The 19,871-nt window shown below is 44.7% G+C and overlaps 1 protein-coding gene across 3 annotated transcripts in view; it reads right to left on the minus strand.

Annotated features, from left to right (window-relative positions):
- Positions 1-1,579: 1,579 nt before the first annotated feature.
- The window catches only part of CD226 (CD226 molecule), a 54,907-nt gene continuing 36,615 nt past the window's right edge, over positions 1,580-19,871 (minus strand). For 2 of the 3 annotated variants that reach the window (XM_045188031.2, XM_053913407.1), the window contains exons 4-6: positions 18,576-18,923; positions 5,565-5,613; positions 3,668-5,202 (exon numbers count right to left, since the gene is read on the minus strand). In XM_045188031.2, the coding sequence (XP_045043966.1) occupies positions 4,899-5,202; positions 5,565-5,613; positions 18,576-18,923 (701 nt within the window). In that variant the 3' untranslated portion in view covers positions 3,668-4,898. Of the gene's footprint in view, positions 3,257-3,667; positions 5,203-5,564; positions 5,614-9,763; positions 9,867-18,575; positions 18,924-19,871 lie in introns of those variants that run through there. The other variant, XM_045188032.3, reaches the window with a different exon arrangement.

The following is a 19,871-nucleotide window of genomic DNA, read 5'->3' on the forward strand; positions in this document are numbered from 1 at the left end:
AATTATATACAGAAAAGAGAATCTTAGAAAGCATCTTGCTTCCTAAGTAGCACCTTGCAAAAAAAGATTTAAAACCTAATTTAATTCAATTCTGACCTTTTATTCTGGGGATGTGGTTTGATCTCATTCCTTAGTAACACCCAGAATAGCAGGTACAACAGATTGGGGGGATGGAGAGATATATTCATACATATACACATATATATGGATACATATCCATAGATGACTATTACATACACACACATATAATATTCATATATGATAGAATTTCAAAACTAGCAAATTAGCCATACTATTAAAGAGACTACAACAAAAGTGCTTTGTGAAGAAGTCCAGAAGAAAGGAAAAAGGAATGGACAGGATTTCATCAGTGTAACAGCTGACAGTTAAGGGGATCGGGAGGGAGGTCAGACATATTTCCGCAGACCTGAGGAGGGTTCGGAATCCTGAGCTCCGCACGGGAAGAATACACAGCGCTAGTTGTTCTCATAAACATTTTGAGTGAGAGATGAAAAAATTAAACTGCCTGGAAAAAGAGGCAAGTTTCAAGTGTTCTGGAGTTCTTTGCACAACACATCGTTGGTGCGTCCACAACACATCGTTGCTGCGTCCCCAACGCGTTTGCTGAAACCCGAGGTGAGGCTGTCAGGACCGTGGCCTCTGCTCGTTCTGCAGCTCAGCCCACAGTCATTACTGTCTCCTCTAACCTGGGACGGACCTTTCCCCAGATTGCAACGGTAGAAATGTTTTCCTCCTCCTCTGTGGTAGTCACTGCCAGTGTGGTTACCAGAATCGTCCAGAAAGGAATGTCTTGATTGCCTTTAACTTTTAGGGAAGTAGAAAGCATTTCTTTTTTTTAAATAATGCTAAGTTTGCTTGCCCCTGTAGAGTGATAGATTCAGCCACAGAAGCTCTCCTAGATCTGATACAGTTAACAAAACCAAACATCATTTTCTTGTACACCATCTTCCAACTTTGCTGCCTCAACTAACCTCTTTGTGGAAACACGTCATGAATCCAGAATAAAGATCTGTAAGCTAACACAATGAAAGTGAGTGCTAACTCTTCTTGCATGTACACAAGCACAGCTAGGAAGCGGACGTTTTACTTCCCTTCTGAAACAGACAGGGACACTCCCCGTCCCTGTAATGCACAGAATAATTGCACTATTCAGGACGCATGGTATTGGAAACTAAAACCATAAAATATCCACTAACTGGCTTAAAACTGTAAAGTGCAGCTCGGAATCGGTCCAGACATCAGGAGAGTTCGGTTTTGGTTCCCTTACAGACTACCATGAAGTCTACTGTTTCCATACTGTAACTCAGTTTTCATGATGCGTCTTTCAGGGGTGAGTCACCGATACTTAAGACAGGAACGAGCACTGTATTTGGTACCATGATTTAACTTCTGAAATACTTTTCAACGTTCGCCTCCACCTAGAATTCGGACGACAGCAGGCATGGTCTCTAATGGCTCTGCAGTGATGGCACTAGCATTGTCTTTGGCCAAACCGTGAAGCAGGACAAGTTTCCCTCTGATCTTCCCACCCTTCAATCCCTTTCCCTTCTTCCGTATCCGCCCCGCTCCCAGTGTTCTCCTCCTCTGTGTGACCGACCACACTATACCACCACACCCACCTCCCATTCTTTCTCTTGTATTCAGAGTTCACACAATTATCTTTAAAGAGCTAGTATTGCCTACGTGCCTGCCCCTGTTGACAAACTTTATATATTAAAATAACCCTAAAAGGTAGGAAAATTCAATATTAATAACATTAAATTATTATTGGAGCATCTACTATACTTGCCCATAAGGTTAGGCCAGGGATAGTGGCAAGAATTCTATACACATTCAGAGATAAATTTATTTGAGAACAAAAAGGGAAGGGATTTCTCTTTCACATGCATCTTCCTCTTCAGCATCCATTTATTCTACTGTCGGAGACTCTTGTGAACTATGTTGATACAGCAGATTCTAAAGTAGGCGAGAGAGCTGACTGAGATGCCCCGGCAAGTTCTCTTTGTAGCTGACCAACAGGAGACGTCTCGGAACGTCACTGCAGGCCACGTTTGCTGCCGACCAGCCAGCTTCTGGGCTCCCCTTCCCCCTTCTAACAAGTCTCTGAATTGCCCCCTAGCTGTGTTTGGGCCCCACTCCTAGCTCCAGAGGCCAACAGTGCATTGACTGAAGCCATTTCATCCTTTCTGGCCATGAGACTTGTTTAATGATAGGCAAATCACCAAATGTGTCTGCTCTACAACATAAGTAACCTCTCCACCAGCCAGAAACAAGGGTGACGAATTGCCAGCATTGCTGGCAGCACTCTGGGAAGCAGAAGGGCAAAGCCCAAATGGAAGTTAGGCTGGCACCACTGAAGGGAGTCCAACTGCAGGGAAGGGAATCCAGAAACTGGTCTACGCCCATATTCAATTCAGACACAGCCTGTGAGCCCTGGTCAATAGCCCTTGTCTGCAGCCTGACCTCCCCTGGATGGCTCCGTTATAGGAGTCAGTGCATGGCCACTTGTGCCTGAGCTGATTAGAAGCAGGTTTACTGAAACACTTCTGCCACCGTTGTTCTCTTTAGGTGATGTAGGTCACCAACACCAGGGAGAGCGAGCAGGCAGATCCGGCAGCTCCCCCTCCATGGCCGGCAGGAGTCGGGGCAGCAGGGGCTGAGGCCCCGGGACAGGACCGATGGGGCCCTCTGTGCCCTTGCACAGCCCTGGGACGGGGGAAAGCAGAGGCGACTCTGGACATCTCCAGACCGACAAGAGCCTGACCCTTCAAGTACGAGGTGATGAGACCATGGACAGAAGAATTGCCTTCAATATTCTGTAATATTCTGTTTTGTTAATAAACCCCAAATTGTGTGTATGTCTTTTAACTTTAAGAAATAAGTACATAGGCTTCTATTACTTATTAGGTGGAGATTTTATATGTAAATGTAGCACTGATCATCCGTTTTCCAGTGTTTTATTGGGGAATTAAATAGTGTGATATTTGAATTGAAAAAATAAAATAAAATAAAATATTCAGTCAACTGGTGTCCGGGGTAGACACTGAGTAGCGAGAAGAAACTGTATAAAGATCCATGTACGTAACAGTCATCATGAATTTGATCAGGTCAAGGAACAAGCTTAGACTCTAGCCTTCGGTCTACGGGAGAAGGTTGGGAAGTTGACATACACGTCCTCTCCTGCACCATCGGACGGCTGATTGGTGAGGGGGGGACTTCGGTAGTTGTTGGACGCCTAGAAAGACAGGCAGAGAGGGTGTCAGTAATTCACTGCATCTCAGCACAAAGACACAACAAGTGTCTCCCCAGTTCAACTACAATAAAGGTCAAATTTCTATTAAAATTAATCTCATAAAACATTCTCTTCATTATGTTGAACTTCTGAGGAATCACGTTCTTGGCATGCAGGGCTCCCAGTGAGATGTGACGGAAGGCCAGCCCGCGTCATCACTTGCCACACTGGGTTCATGAGACGCCTGTTCAGTGCAGAACTCCCTTTCCCAATGTCAGGCTATTTTTGATGAGAACAGTTATTCTGATTTCTTTATATGAAAAGTTTAGTATCATAGTATTTTCCCATAGTAAGCCCCCATTAATTGCTGTTGAACGAATGGCATCAGAGGCAATACTTTTATTTTTTATTTATTGATTTATTTGAGAGACAGAAAAACATCAATGTTGGTGTTCCACTTATTTCTGCATTCATTGGTTGATTCTTGTATGTGTCCGGACTGGGAATCAACCCTGCAACCTTGGTGTATTGGGTGAATGCCCTACCCTACTGAGCTACCTGGCCAGAGCCCAGAGACAATACTTTTAAAGTCCATGGTGTCTTGGCTTAAAAATAAGCAACTGAACACATTTAAAGAAATTAACAAAATACACTGATATTCACTTTCAAAATAATGTTATACTGTTGTTAGAGTGGTTTTGGTGTTTGCAAGGAGAAAGCAAAGGAAAGTTCAGGTGTCATTGTTAACTATATAGCCTGTCAAAAAAAAAAAAAAAAAAGAACCAAGCAAGTCTAACTTCATCTTAATATCAACTTAAAATGTCACGTTTTAATCATCATTCAAAATAACATTATTCTACAAAAGCCTGAAGAAGTTGAATGCCCAACGCAGGAAGTTGCACAGCTCCTTTCCTCCTCTGAAATTCACAGAGACAAGTTTGGCTTTGGGTCTGCTTGAGTGGACAACAGCTGAAGACAAAGAATGAATCCAAAAAGCGTGTAAGACAGAGCGCTGTTCAGGTGTGCAGCAGCGGCAGGTGACGCAAGGCAAGTCTTCTTGGGTCTTTGCCAGTGGTGCCGAAAAGTAAGCCATTAATTATTCAGAAAAAAAATTTGTTTTGCAAAGAGTAATTATTTAGTAGAAGAAAGTTAAATTGGTAGATTACGAAGAAGTCTGAAGTGTACATACTGAATTGTCAGAAACATTTTGGCACTTGACATTTTGGCAGGGTAGGATGTAATGGTGGATAATTGAGTTGAAGAGAAAAGGATGTAATTGTAGATGACGCTTGGAGAAGTGATCTATTGTAAAATTTCCTAAACAGAACAACACGTGTTACGGAGAATATCTGACCTGTCGTGGAGACACTGAGCAGTCCTTGCATCTGCAAAGGCAGACGGAATCGTCCACTCTTTTGAGTGAACAAAAGGCAGCAAGGCCAAGGCAGAATGAGGAGAAAAGGCCACACTTCCTCAGACTCCTGCAGACCCTCTGAAAGCGCTTCAGCTTTATAATCCGAGAGTCTATTAATTAATAAGTTATCAAAAGGTAAGAATGATAATGCACATCATGCATTGTGTCCTTGATTCTTGCATCGTTTGGGTCTTTTATGTAGTTGAATGTCATTTAATCCTCACAACAACCTTATGGCATAAAAATACTATGCCCTGTACTGGGCCAGATAGTGTCCCTCCCCAATTTATGGGCTTCCCAGACCTTCATAATGGGACCTTGTGTGGAAATAGTGTCGTTGCACAAACACACACACACAGGGAAGAAGGCCAGGTGAAGACAGAGGCAGAGACTGGAGGGATGGGGCCCCGAGCCAAGGACAGCCAGGAATTGCCAGAAGCCCGGGGTTGCTCGGAGGGAGGCGTGGAGCAGATTCTCATCCCAGGAAGGAAGGGGTCCTGCTGAGACCTCGATTTTAGGCTCCAACCCTCCACACCTGTGAGAGAATAGATGTCCGTTGTTTTAAGTCACCCACTTTGGGAATTTTGTTGCGGCAGCCCTAGGAAATGAATGCAGATTTTGGTAATGTGCAGTGTTGATTATTATTATGCTGGTGTAATTGCTCTTTTATTGATATTAATGTAAAACAGTTTCAAAGGGTATTGATAATAGGAGAATAGTTCAGAAAATAAAATAACTGTTTCATCAAATAGCTGATACTTGAACCACAGGCAATTGCACAGCCAGATGGTTGAAAGAAGAATAAATAAGAAGGTTGCGAATTGCCAAATGGACTGAGTTTGCAAAACATTCATGATGCACAAGGTGGGCAGGAATGATGACTCGGAGAAAACTTACCTTACTCTTTGTGTCCTCAGGCTCCTTACACTGGAATCTTTTCTGTCTCCTGGAAGTACATGTTCAGTAGAGGTATCAACAATTCCACTCCAGAACTGGTCTTATTTCAAATCCTCTATACCCTCATCTATACCCCAGCTTACACGCCCTTACTAAATGCACTGAAGTAGCTACCCACAGTTACTTTATACGTACTTACCCCAAATTCCATTGACCTAAATTTTTCATTTTCCTACCATCTCAATGTGCTCACCAGTGGCAGAAGCAACTAAATGGATATCCGACCAGAATACATTAGTCATGCATCTCAGAAAGTTTACCAAACAATGGCTCACAGTGGGTTATTCCATAAATGGCTTATCGCCGTCTCCAGAGATTTCAGACTTAGAGATTTCCCACAATGAAAACTTCCTTGTAAATGCTAAAGGGGTAACTTCTTGGATGACCATGATAGTAGAATTAAGCTTTATAAAATATTCTGGGTGTTTTATTAAACCACCTGTGTGGGCAATTTTATTTAGATTTCATTTAAGAACTCTCTATTTAATAGACTGGGGGACCGAGACAGAGAGAAGAGTAACTTGCTCCAAATCACATGGTTGGTTAGTGGTCCTATTGGACTGGAATCCACAGCCCTCCTGCTTGACTACTAGGTTCTCCTGCTTCTGGGGCCAGGCTGTTGAAGTTGAAGACGCAATCTGCAGCCATCCTATTCATTAAATCCTCCAGATTCCAATTAAATTCACAAAAACCTAACTGCGGGGGAAATCTTTGAAAAGAAAATACAGGAGAAGAAGAAAAGAAGCTACTGTAATTGACTCCAATAGATCAGATGACTACATTGAAGTTTAAGGAATAGTTTTATGGGGACTCTCTCTTTTCATGTCCCTAAAGAAAAGATGTTATTGAATACCAAGGAGAATGGTCAGATGCAAAAATGTAGACTTGGTTTTTTAAAGATGGGCCTATAATTCCTTCGTGGAAATTTTGAAAAGCAGGCAAGGTGATCTCTCTCCAAGGAAGGTTGTCCAGATGGTGGATGCTGACCGCATGGTCTCTTCTGGTTGCTCAGAAATCCTCCCCCATCTCCACACAACCACAAACTTACCTTGTGCCACATGTTTTTACTTATTTACTTGATATTCTTGAAGCAATTGCTCAATTTATTGACTTATTTTATGTGTAAGTTTACTATGTACAAGCCATGTTTTGGGGTATTTTATAGAAATTACTGCTCAATAAGAAACTGATGACATATTTGTTATTATCTGCTTTTTACAAGTGAGGAAACTGAGACACAGATCTACGACCTTTGATCTTTTGTTCAATCATGGTTCACAAGGCTTTTATATCATAATATACAGTTAAGTTTCCCAAATAGGTCCAAATGTATATGTTTTACATAAGCCTGGAGTATGCAACGTAACATGAAAAGAGAATATGAAGCTTAGAGTTCAATGATCTGTGTTGAACTTGTCCTCTGCAACTTACTAGTTATTTGCATGTCTGAAGCTCAGCCCCCTCGTCTGCCAAGCACAGCAAGCACACTGCGGTTCGTTCTAGGTTGCCCAGCCATTCTGCTTGGTGGCTTCTAAAGAGTTTCCCAGGGGTGAGCTGATGTTAGTGCCCAAACCAGGAGAATCCCAGGCAGACCAGACACCCCATCTGTTGTGATCCACGTGGGTGACAAATACAAAAATAAGTGTCCCATACTTTGCTCACTGAAGATTAGGTTTCCTCCTACAAACGCAGGTGCCAGTGGGCAGACCGCTGTGCTTACTGGAGCTGGGCACTTGCGCCAGCCACGACCGCTCAGTAGCGTCACTCTCCTGCTCCACCTGAGGCCTGCACAACCAGGGCATGGGGCGAGGGCCCCGAGGGCCTCTGTGGCTGGACTCCTGGCATGGGTGCGAGGGAGAACTCTGTCCTCAGGCCCGCTGGGGTCTAGGCCGGCGTCTACCCAACTCTGTGCATCGGAAGCAACCAGAGTGTGGTAAACAGTCACGAGGACAGAGAGCAGAAGGGCACTGTTTAGCCCTGGTGACATCTTTCCAAACATGTCCCTTCTAAGGAACAACACTCACTGACGTGGTGGCAAGGTAGAAAGAACAAGTACTTTTTCCTCATGTTTGGCCGTGATTACGCATTCCAGTCCACTAATCTTCCTTTTATCACATTTAACCAAGTGGAACAATACATTCCACAGCTCCATTTAGCTATTTGTGTAAAAGGGATGCATTTTCATGAAACTAAACCCTTTGTGTCCAACCTCGGTGACCCTCTGGAGACCCGCTGCCACTCACTGTCTGAGCCCCATGTGTCCCTGCAAGCACATCGCTCCTCTGTGCCATTTTTTATCAACCAGGGCTGAGCGGTGGAGAAATCCTGAGCATCGCAAACACCCAGGGATCCTTGTCTCAACTGGCTAATTCCTGACGTAAGAAAGACTGGAGGGCAGCCGGCTGAGAGAAAGGAGGAATGACAGTTTTGCATTTCAGTTTAATTAGACAAATGCTTTTTGACCGTCCCTTATTTGGAAAGATTAGGGCTAAATCCTATCAAACTAAAGAAGGCACAGAGCATAACCCCCACCAACGTGAACAAAAAGGAAAACAAGCACAGGAGTGATCGAACTGGAAAGCAGGCTGCAAGGTGTGGCAGATGAGAAGCATGTGGGGCTCGGGGTGGGGCCCCAGGTCTCTTTGCAGGGGAGGAGAGGTAGGACAGACCTCCACAGGGGACATGTGTCCCACACCCAACCCACAGGATTAAGGCCAAAGGTGGGGGAACAGCATTTTGGTGGCAGAACAATGGGAGGAGAGTCAAGTGTATTCATAGAATAAAAGTTGTGGTTTTCACAAACTCCATCCACATGGCAGCAGCAAGAGAAGGAGAAAACAGGAGTGAGAATGAGGCTGGTGGGGTAAGACGGCACTGACATGTCTACGGCTGCTCTGGTGGCGGTGGAGAGGTAGCCAGAGGCTTTGAACCGAAAGATGATGTGGCCAGTCTTGACTTTTGGGAAAGGAACCAGGAAAAACCAGGTGCATTGGAAAGAGAGGAGACCGCTTTGAGCAGGAAGGTGGACTGGGGAGTATGATTAAAAGCAAGGGAGTGATGCCCAGAGCCTCCAAAGAGGTGGAGGCTGGGGAGACAGAGGTGAGGCGGAGAAACCCCTGCAAATCCAATCAATAGGCCGTGCATGTGTGTGCACGTATGTGTGTGTGCATGCATGTGTACAAGTTTGTGTGTATGCACACGTGTACAGATGCTGGCATGTACTTGTGATATTCTGGGGGACAGAACAGCAGGGATGGACACATTCATCTACTCAATAAACATAAAGAAAGTGTCTGTGATGTGCTAGACATGCAAAATGCAGGCATCAAATGTGAGGTCCCTTCCTCTCTGAGGAAGGTAACACTTCAGCTGGAACACAGCACAGGGGCGTGGCCACAGCGAAGACTGCAGCAGACCCTGAGACAAGCGAGTGCATGAACGTGGAGAGCTAGAAAGGGGAGAAACAGTCCACCGAGAGTGTCCTAGAAGCTGCCAAGTGTGCCACAGACAGTAGCAGGCAGGAAACTAGGAGGGCAACAGCCACCTGCTCCCTCTAAGATCACCCCTTCCGACCCCTTTCTTCCTTGAAGATTTTCAATGAAGTGCCCACATTGCTTGTTTCAGCGACTAGACGGCCATTCCAATTACATTGTTCACTTACTAGAACGTGTGCTTCACCACACCTCCTTCGCACTGCCACGGAAGGCTCTGATGAACGATAAATGAGGGCATTATTGCTGTTTAACCCTGTCCTCACCCTTCTCAGAATCTCTCTCTCTCTGCCTCTCTGGCACACACCCACACACTCATACCACCTCACCCAGTGGCCTTTATGCCAGCAGGAGGAGGAAGATCGATGGGGGAGGAGACAGAGCAGAAGCATCGGGCAGTTGGCTGCCCAGATACAGAAGCTTTGTTAATATGGGGCAGACAGCCAGCTCCTACTAATTATTAAGTGAGCTCTTCTACCCTTCTCCTCCAATTCTACAATTCCTCCCTCTCCTTTGTGTAAGAGCAGCACTCAGAAGCACGGGAGCACTGAGACAGCTTGAGCAACGACGGGGTTATTAATAACGGAGAAGCCCGGACGTCAGGACCGCGCAGGGTGAACACGATTCAGGAGAAGAAGCAGTGCTCACCTGTTATAAACAATGACAATGACGGTGGCAATTAGGATGACAAACAGCAGCAATAAAACTGGCCCTCCAGCCGTGAAGAGGATATAGTGGTTAACGGTTTTATCTAGGAGAAAAAAAAATTATAGTAGAAATTAGGAATTCAGCTAAAGCCAGCAAAACGGAAGGTAGAAAAATGAGGTACAGGTACATTAATCATCACAGGGGAACACTTTAAAACAAACAACAAAACCAAGAAAAAATAGGACGAGATCCAAAAAAAGATTATTTTTCTTTCAGAGTCTCCTAAATAATTCTGCCTCTTCACAGATTTTTATTAGTTCCTCGATCCCTAAGATTGGGTTGGACACCTTGAGGGTAAGAACAGAACGAGGTCACATCCCATCCAAGCCAGATATCACTTCATTCTAATGAGCTCCTGAGCCCAAACCTAAAATCTTTTGTAGAAAAAAATAACGATCAAAATTGCCTACAAATAAAGATGACTTAAGCCTCACACGTATGTATATTAAGTGCATTTGAGATACAGCAGTGCGTGACTTTGATGTTTATAAGTAGCATTGCGTCTAAGAAGTGTTTTCGACTCAGTTGGGGTTAATGACAGAAACTAATCAGCAAACGCGTGTTGCTCCAACTCATCCCCACGTGGACAGAACCGTGGCCCCGGGAATGTGAAGTTCTCATCCTCACTCTTCCACTAGCAAAGTTTTTTTTACCTCCAGCACACTCCTTACACTTCCCCGCGTGCCTTTCTTCCTCTGTCCTCTAACGGCATCATGGAAATGCGGTAAGGCTCCGCGACACTCAGCAGTAGTACACTACTGGAGAAAGGTCACCTCCGGAGCGCGCCCCCGTGAGCTCAGCGAGCGTTTTACCTTCACAGCGCCCCCTGCCCAGGCGCACCTGGCCCTCCGCCTCCCACAATCCCGCGCCAGGAGACGGAGCCCCATCTCTGTGTGCTGTGGTTGGGAATGGGACTGCCTCGAACTCAGGAGCAGCTGGCTGGCCGCCTCTCTTGGGGACAGCCAACATGCAGGCACAACGCCAGGTAGCAGGGCTTTCTGCCTCTCGAAACTAAAGCCCCAAAGTTTATCCTGGGATGCAGGGTGTCTGGAATGCTGAGGGAACCGGAACAGCAACTTTCCTCTGGATTTTTAACAACCTTACAGATTCTTTCTTTCTTCCTATTTTACTGTTTAGCTGCACCTTTTCTCATGACGACAGCTCAAAGTCCGCTCCTTCTCTCCCAAGCATTGCTGCAAAGAGACTCAGTCAAACAGTAAACGCTCCTTTTATGTTTTAAATGTGTCCAACTGAGGTGGTGAATAAAAGTATAAAAGGAGGTGAAAGCTTTAAAACTTTGTGCATGGAGTCTAAGTATGGGCTTTTGTCCAACTCTGCTGGGGAGGGGAAAGCAAAATTCACTCAGGACGAAACTACCTTGAACCCACTGCAAAAAGAACAATACAATTCTCTCCCCCCAGAATAAAAATATCAACATTTTAAAGCTCTTGGCACATTATAAAAATAAACAAAATACCTGAAATTATTCTGCACTACAACCCAGGACTATAAAAAGATTATACTTGCTCTACCTGAAATAATTTGAATGTAACAGATGCTGAGGTTAAGTCAAGAAGTCCATCATAGCAAGAAAACAAGAGTTATCATCAAATTAATTGACTGTATTCTGGGAGAATTGTTTAACTACTTTTTAAAAATGTTTTTTAGATATTTATTACAGTAAAGAAAAAATGGGTAAACTAGAAATCTAACTTTTATGTAAATGTGAGAAGAAAATATAAGTACATCTCTGGAAGGAGCAATGACTTTCCCGTTTATAAAAGGAAATAAATATACAGGACTGAGCCGGTCAAAGTGAAAAATAACTGTAGGTTGAATTATGTGTCATGATATATAAAGACGAATAAAACACCTGGTGAGTAGCTGTAACATTTCCCTGCTCTTAAGGAAAAGGGACAGGAAACGGTGTAAGAGACACAGCGGAGCTGGCGCAGCTCCATTTGAGGAGGAAAACTGCTCCCACTTGCAACAAAAACATCGGTCCTTGTCACACCCTTTCACTAGGTGCTTGCACCTTGGATTCATTACTTTATTCTATAGCAATACTCAGAGCTGGGAAACATTTATAACAGGAACAAGAAAATCCTTGTTTCTCAACAGTAGACCAAGTAGCAAGAGTGCGCACCTGGGGCTGTCAAACTCCATCTGCCGCGGGGTCCCGGGGGCGGGAGGGGCTGTCTGCCCCCAGTTGCTGAGCCCTGCCCTCCGAGTTTGACGGGGTGGGTCCTAGGATTGGCAGCTGTCACCGATGCCTACGATGCTGGTGCAGGGCCCACTCTTTGAAAGTCACGGCTATAGACATTAGAGTGATGAGTGTCAAGAATCCCAATGAAATGAAAAGCTGCTGACTAGAGATAGCAAGTTAAATAACATTTTTAAACCAGAATTCACAGTTGTGCCTGTTAGAAGATCTCAGTCAAGTGTGGAGCTCCCTGGAAAATCAGCCTGCTAGGCAGCAACGTGCCGAAATTTTAAACTGATGATCTTCAGGGAAAAGAGTTAAAAGCAATTGTTTCTTTAGGCATTTTGGTATTTTCCAACTAATTGAGGTATTGCTTTTAGTGATCGGAAAAAAAATAGCACCCAATTTAAAGGTCTGTATGCTTAAAACAGAATAATCTGCCAAAATTTAGCAGTTCTATTTCAAGTGCAGCACGTAGGGTGTGCACAGCACCCTGAAGAACGAAGACAGCATTTTTATGAGGCTCTGCATTGAATGAATTCAGAAGTAGAAACCACAGAAAAGTGTAGCCGCTTATTCCACATGGCGGTGTGTTGACGGGAGTGGATGCTTTGGGGAACTGACTGGCAGCCCTAACATTCACTTTTGCTGAAGTGCTGCTAAGCGATCCTGGCTGGGGAATGCCAGCCCCCCTCTTAAAGAAACCAGAATGATTGTCTGTCCTCAGCAGCCGCTACTTTGCTGACTTTTTTCTACTTCGGTCTCAATGCTGAGCTGATTCTTAGGAGGACAAAAGTGTCCTGAACCATAAAGCCACGTTTTCCCTCCCATCACAGAGGATGAAAACAGTTCAAACAAACGGTCAGTGGGATACATAAGTGAATAATTTACCCCAGGGCTGCAACCCTCCAGGGCAAGTACACAGGGCAACTTCAGCTGAAGTTGGAAGAAGTTAGCTGAATTGTAACAGAAACAATAGCTGAATTGTTTCTCAACGGCAATTCTAATTACCATTGGAAAACAATGCTATTAATCTTCTATGAAGAACTAATTTTTAAAAATTGTGAATTATTTCCTACTTGCCTTTGGGGAAAATTTCACACAATCATCTGTGTTCCATTCCTAATAAGGCTCTGAGAGACAACCACAAGCTGTTAACAGTTCCCAGATGCTTCACGGGGAAAAAATCCCCCCCATGACATAGGGCATAAGCAGCTGTTTGCAGCTGGGATCATCAGGCAGGTCTCCTGAGCAAGCACAGCCTTGGCTTTCCAGTGGGGAGACAATCAGGGCATGGTGTGAATTCGAATATCTATCTGTGCTCTAAGTTCCTAGGGAGAGGAAAGTTCAAGAAAATAGTTTGAAATCCAAGCTGAGGGTAAAGATCCACTTAAAACAAAACCATTCCTAGAATCGGCTGCTTTCTCTCACTACCAACCTACATTCTTTATCGTGGTGTTCAGTTAGAATCTGCTTTACCTGTATCACGTACCAATGCACACTCAGCAACGTTCTCGTGGAAGAGTACCACCGATCAACATAGCACCGCCTCTCTCAACGCTCCTGCTCTCTGATATCAACGTCTTGTTATTCAATTCAGCATCTTGTCATCTACGCAAATATGGTATGTATAAAAGATGACAATAGGATTTGGGGTATCTGGAAAGCTGAGTAAGCGTGGCTTACAAAACAAACTGACTGGTGGCATTTTTTTTTTTTAAAGCAGTGACTCCTAAAGCAACAGGTTTGGGCAGAGGCAACTGTGAGGATCCAACGACATAATAGCCCGTGAATGAGTAATCAGCTTATGATGATAGAAAAAGTATGTTTCATCTGGATACCCAGTTGTCAAAGCTTAACTAAATTGGCCTGAAAATTGCGGCTGATCCATTCCATTAGAGGCTATTTGAACTTGCAAGCCCTGGCACGGGTGCTCTGGGATTCTGGTCCATGGTTCTGCCACACGAATCGACCGCCACGCACATTATTTTCTGTGGACACAGGGAAGCTACAAGAGGCTGAATTCATCCACTCAGCCCCATGCACAGACCAGCCCTGCCCACGACGTTCACCCCCATTACACATTCCTAGGAGTGGGTCGCGTGGAAGAACCCGACGCCTCCCAGAAGCGATCTATGGGACAGCTCTCCTGGCTCTGAGCCCATGACTTCCCGGTGAACCTTCTGTAGTCCTCCTTCACAAGACCCATCTCCAGGCCAGGTGACTAGCAATTACGCACTATTTACATAAAATACGCAAAATAAGAAGAATGAAGTTCAAAAAGGAAACAGACTGTTTGGAAAGCTGTAAATGCAGACAAAGTTCACAAGAATTTCTCCTCAAACAATGTAATTAATCTTGTAAGAGTTGTGGTTTCTTTGATCAGTAATCACTAAACTTCAAATGTTAAGTTTTGATGAAGAAAATCTAGAAATAATCTAGCTAGAAAACGCAAACACAAAATAGATACAGTCCCTGGTAGAATACAAACACATATTAACATACAAAGAATCAGCCAAGAACACTTAGTAACACATAGTCTGCAAAGATACTTTGAGTGCTTTAATCAGAGATGCCACAATCCCTAATCTCAAACAATTTCTAATATAAGAGTCTGGACCATGGCAAACAGATGCAGGTGTTAAGTGACTGGAGGGTATAAATTTCCAGGTTGTAAAAGTTTGAGAAATTCAAGGTGTTTGATGGTTCAATGGCCAGGAAGCAGCGTGGGGCAATGTGGAAAAATCTTAAAATGGTGAGATCTGGAGGAAACACTGAAGGAAAGGAGGTAAATGTGGAAAAGATTAGTAGGTTGATGAAGAAAAGGAGAAAATAGAAAAGTGTGAGTGACCGTCAAGGTGTGACAAACCCAAGCTGATATTTTAATGAGACCAAATTCTCTCCCCCATCAGTGCCCATCCAAGGTGGGCAGCAGGCCGTGCCCCACCAGTAAGCCAGTTCACCAGCAGGGGTCTACATCAGCCCAGAAGGAGGGGCACCTCTTCCTAATCTGCCTGACGAGAGGAGGTGCCATGTGAAGCTTTGTCTATCTGGAGTGGGTTTCTTTTTGTGGTCCAAGGACCCCATATGTGACGTGGGCAGCCTGGCCCTACAGCTCAATCCTTCATGTGCGGCCAACCAACTCCTGCCTCTTGGCCTTTGCCGGAATCTCTCTCTTTCGTTCTATACTCGACTATTTGACTTGGCCTTCCTTGAACGTTACTTTGCCATCTTTGGTCAAGAATTGATAGTAGCTTTCACTGCTCTTAAAGGAGGTGCTAAATTTCAACAAGTTATCACTTAGTTGGGCCTACCACCTCCTATGCTAATCCAGAGCTCAGAATCTCGATACCCACCCAGCCACTGATTGCAGACTCCTACCCACAACTTCCTCAGCTGCTCTGCTTTCTTGGTGTTACTCCGGCCTCTGCTCTGTCTCTTTCCTCTGCTCTGTCATCAATGTCTCATGTGAAACCTGGTGGTTCAACTGAGCGGCCTCGTCAGTGGGAGACTGCAGGAGGACATGAGGAACTGTACTTCTCGGCAGGGGCCAAAGGACGTTTGTTCCAAACCAGGCTCCTCCAGAAACACTCCAAGAGTGCTGTTTTTATATCTCTGATCCACGTCCTTTTTATAATCAATAAGCTCAGTTAAAACAATAGTAGCTTGAGCATCATTTAAGTTAGTATTAAAAGACTTCACAAATTCTTTGGATGGAAACTAAAATACTCTTTTCATGATTAATGAAATTCCAGAGAATGTTAAGGGCCAAGAACAATTTTGGTTGCTGTTGGTAAACACCCAATTTCCATCGTTTCTTGCCCCTGTGCTCCAAACAAATTTCAAATGCAGAAAAGTCAGTCTGGAACTATTTCATACCACTTCTCAGAGTCTGAGTGCCAAGAACAGGGGACAAGTATTTCCATCCATTTCTAGCCCTTTAGCAAAGAGAGTCAATAGTAAATTCCAGTCCAACTCATGTTTCTACCACTTTCTCTCTCTCTCTATTCAAAATGAATCAAGGTCTGGATAAATGACATGTGGGTTGACATTGTGTCACCTTTTGGGTGATCCCTGAGGGCCTGGTACTTTTTGGATATGAACACAGGCAGACGAATGCCAAGGGAGGAGCCCCTGCGTGGGAGTGGACTCTGAGGGTCCTGCCAGTCTCTTTTCCATCCTATGAAAGAAGGGGGCAGGAGCTAACCGAAGGATGCATAGCGATCTATGAAATCTGAGTCACAACCATCTTTCCCTTGACAGCCGAAATAAATTAAACCTGCTCCACGCTGACACCTGTCTCTCTGCTTTTATCTCTATGTTGATGTTTGACCTGACAGCCTCAAGCTTTGCAATAAACAAATCGCACCACAGAAAAGGCAAGTGATCTTGTTTCATTTTCCATCCGAGTTTCTATAGTCAACATGTACTTCTGACTATTTTAAAAAGAATTAAACCAAAACATACAGTCAACAGCTGTCATGTTCTGTCAATGGGCCCAGCTGACGTTCTTTCAACCTGCCCATGGAATCTCAAAGAGCCACTTTGTGGGCGTTCCAAAACCCTGAACACCTACGGTACTGACCGCTATGTTCAGCCACTCTCGTTTCAACACTGTCTAGAGCTTATGTGCCACGAAAAGCAATAGTTATGTGCAAGAAACTTGGTCATGCTTGAACGAGAGAAAGACACTTTTTTTAATTAGTAAGAGTTAAGTAATTATACCTCCTAAAAAATCCATTACTGTCATTTTATCTATGATTTAAGATTTTTATAATCACTTTTTGAACATACAATGGACAAGATCTTATTTCATATGTGTTCAAAGACAGTTCTTTCAGACATTTATCTGAATAGAACTTTTTCTGGCCTTGGTCTTGGAAAGAAGGTTAGTGACTGTTTTTAGTCTTGTGTGTGTATGTGGCCAGGTTTAAAAAATGCTTCTGTACTGCAAGGTTATTTTGAGCTAATAAATATTTTCTATATATGTCTGAAGTGCAGAATCTTGGTTAAATTTCTCCCCCAAATAGTCTGTCAACCCTCTTTTGCATCAAATTCTAAAAAGAACGTACATCTCACCTGCAGCTCCCATTGTCATTAAGAGGAGCAAAGAGCACTTGAAGTGGCCCAAGGCGACCGTGCATCAGAGGGCTGTCCTCTGCACGTGTACTCCTTAGCCCACACAGCCGCTGCAGCTGCCACCAGCAGGGAGGCCACCATGTACTCAGAACCATTTCTCCTTCCTTCTCTGGGCAGCAGAAAACACCAGCTGCAGCCCAGGCCGGCCATGGAGGGACAGCCAGATACCCAGAAGCTGTAAAAGTCTACACACAGCATAAGTATGGGGAAGGAAGGGAAGGGAAGGGAAAGGGGAAGGGGGAGGGGGAGGGGGAGGGGGAGGGGGAGGGGGAGGGGGAGGGGGAGGGGGAGGGGGAGGGGGAGGGGGAGGGGGAGGGGGAGGGGGAGGGGGAGGGGGAGGGGGAGGGGGAGGGGGGAGGGGGGAGGGGGAGGGGGAGGGGGAGGGGGAGGGGGAGGGGAAGGGGAAGGGGAAGGGGAAGGGGAAGGGGAAGGGGAAGGGGAAGGGGAAGGGGAAGGGAAGGGAAGGGAAGGGAAGGGAAGGGAAGGAAGCAAGGAAGAGTAGAGGGAGGATAAAGGAGAATTTCTGTCACCAATAAAAATAAATTACTTTCTGGGCCGTGTCACCCTGGAGCAAGAACAGCTGCCCAGGAGCAGAGCCGGGAGCACCTGGGATGTCCTTCCTCACACTCAGGGGGAATGCAGGCCTCTACCCAGGCTCCAGAGAGGCACATCTCTCTGTATCTGTGAGTGTAAAAGCCCTTTTCCTCAGTGCCCCATGGGTGTTGCAGGGCCTGAATCCCACACAGGCTAGGGCTTCCTTAGGACACAGGAGACCCATTACTAACACAAAACTAGATCTGGGCCTTGGAAGGGGAGGGCTCAGGGCAGAGCCCTCAAGTTCAGGTTCAACAACATCAGGACAGCCTGCTTCCACTCCCAGACCTGAAAACATCTAAGGGACTCACAGCTCTGACATGCCAAAGTAGCAATCACATTACCAACACTTACTCAATTCCACTCAACTCAAGAACTGATGCAGTCAATACCAGTCTGGCACTATCTTGTTATTGCTGAGGCTGTATGAGGCTTACAAAACCTAGTCACCACCCTCCAAAAGATTTGTTTTCCAAAAAGTTTTAAGGTAACTGAAAATTAGGAGTTAAACAGTTGAATCTTACAGCCTGGTGATACCATGTATTTTTTCAGACTCATTGAATTAATTTTTTTTTTCATTTCAGGAATGTGGGGCAGATCAAGAAAACGGGAAAGCTCTGTCATTGTTAAATTTGTGGCTGATGGATTAGCAAGATCAAGAAACACTAAAGACCGCCAATCAATAACTGAAAACTTATCTAAATCCAATCACTAAAAGTATTTTGAACAATAAAATCCTAGAAAAGGCAAGAGAAACCAGCCACAGTGGTTGGCTTTTTCTGGTTTGACACGTGAAGACCTCTTCCACGTACTCACCATCGGTTACGGTCAACCTAAACACGAAGGTTTCGTTTTCCCCTGTGTTGGCCTGGAAGAGGCAGCGGTAAAGTCCAGAGTCGGAGGCCGTGACGTGGGGCAGGACAATGGTGCTCCTTCTCATCCCCTGGCCACAGGTGCTCAGTATTTGCCTTCGGTACCTTGAGGCGTTGCTCTTGCCTTGGGACAAGTTGCATCGAGTCAGGAGGTCGATCTGACGGGCCTGGATCTTTTCCCATGTGACTTGTTGCATTGACCTATTCGTTTGAAGCTCGTAGGTGAGTGTGACATTTTCCCCAGTTCCTGAGACTACGTGGCTATTTGGTGATACAGCTGTCTCAAAATGATCTGAAAAGAAGGTGAAATTGATTATACTTAGGTCCTCAGATTGTTAGATGTGAAGGTAGAAGCTACTCAGAAAATTTTGAGTGTGAAAATGATTGGTGATGTCACTTAACAGTTTGTGATTGTACATGATATCTTTGTACCACATCCCTGTAAGAAAGGGGCTTTTTGAAAGGCCATGTTCACACACATGCCCTTAACTTTTTCTTGGTTAACCGAATAACAAGAAACACCCTCAAACCCTCTGGTACATTTCTGGGTAGTGATCACATCAAGAGGCTGAATCGCACAGCGTTAGCCTGCAGCCGTGCCGGGCTGCTGACTCCCACGCCGACTCTGCGCATCAGATGTCTAGATTGTCGTAGCGCCAACGGAGATGTTGTTGTTCATGAAATGACACCAAATCATTTTCTTTGACCTCACACACAAACTCATTTTTCAGGGGCACGGGTTGTCTTGCGCAGAGATAAAGTAGGGACCACATGTTCTGTCAATTGCTGGGTACCTAGGAGGTCCTCCAATATTTTCCCACCTTCCTAACACCACAGCTGGAGCACCCAGCACACAGCGCTCGGCACACCATCACTGGAGACCTCAACCAGCGCTTCTTACAGTGTGCTCTGAGGACCCAAAGGGTCCCTGTGACCCTCTCTGACATCTGCAAGGTCAGACTGATTTTAATACTCATGTTAAAATGTAACTTACCTTTTTAACTCTTCATCTATGAGAATATATATTCTTAGAAATTCACTCTTATCCTATAAAAATATGTAGTAGATATTTTCAAAGTCTCAATGACCATTGGGATATGTCCTTATAAAATCTTGTCTTTTAAATTTTGCTCAGTTTTCATTTTGAATACAGTCAATATTGATCGTTATAACCCATAAATAGAAGCCCGACAGCATCAATAATCTTTAAGAGAATAAAGGGGAGAAACAATCCTAAAAT

The sequence above is a fragment of the Desmodus rotundus genome, chromosome 10, assembly GCF_022682495.2.
Source record: "Desmodus rotundus isolate HL8 chromosome 10, HLdesRot8A.1, whole genome shotgun sequence".
In the NCBI taxonomy this organism is placed as follows: domain Eukaryota; kingdom Metazoa; phylum Chordata; class Mammalia; order Chiroptera; family Phyllostomidae; genus Desmodus; species Desmodus rotundus.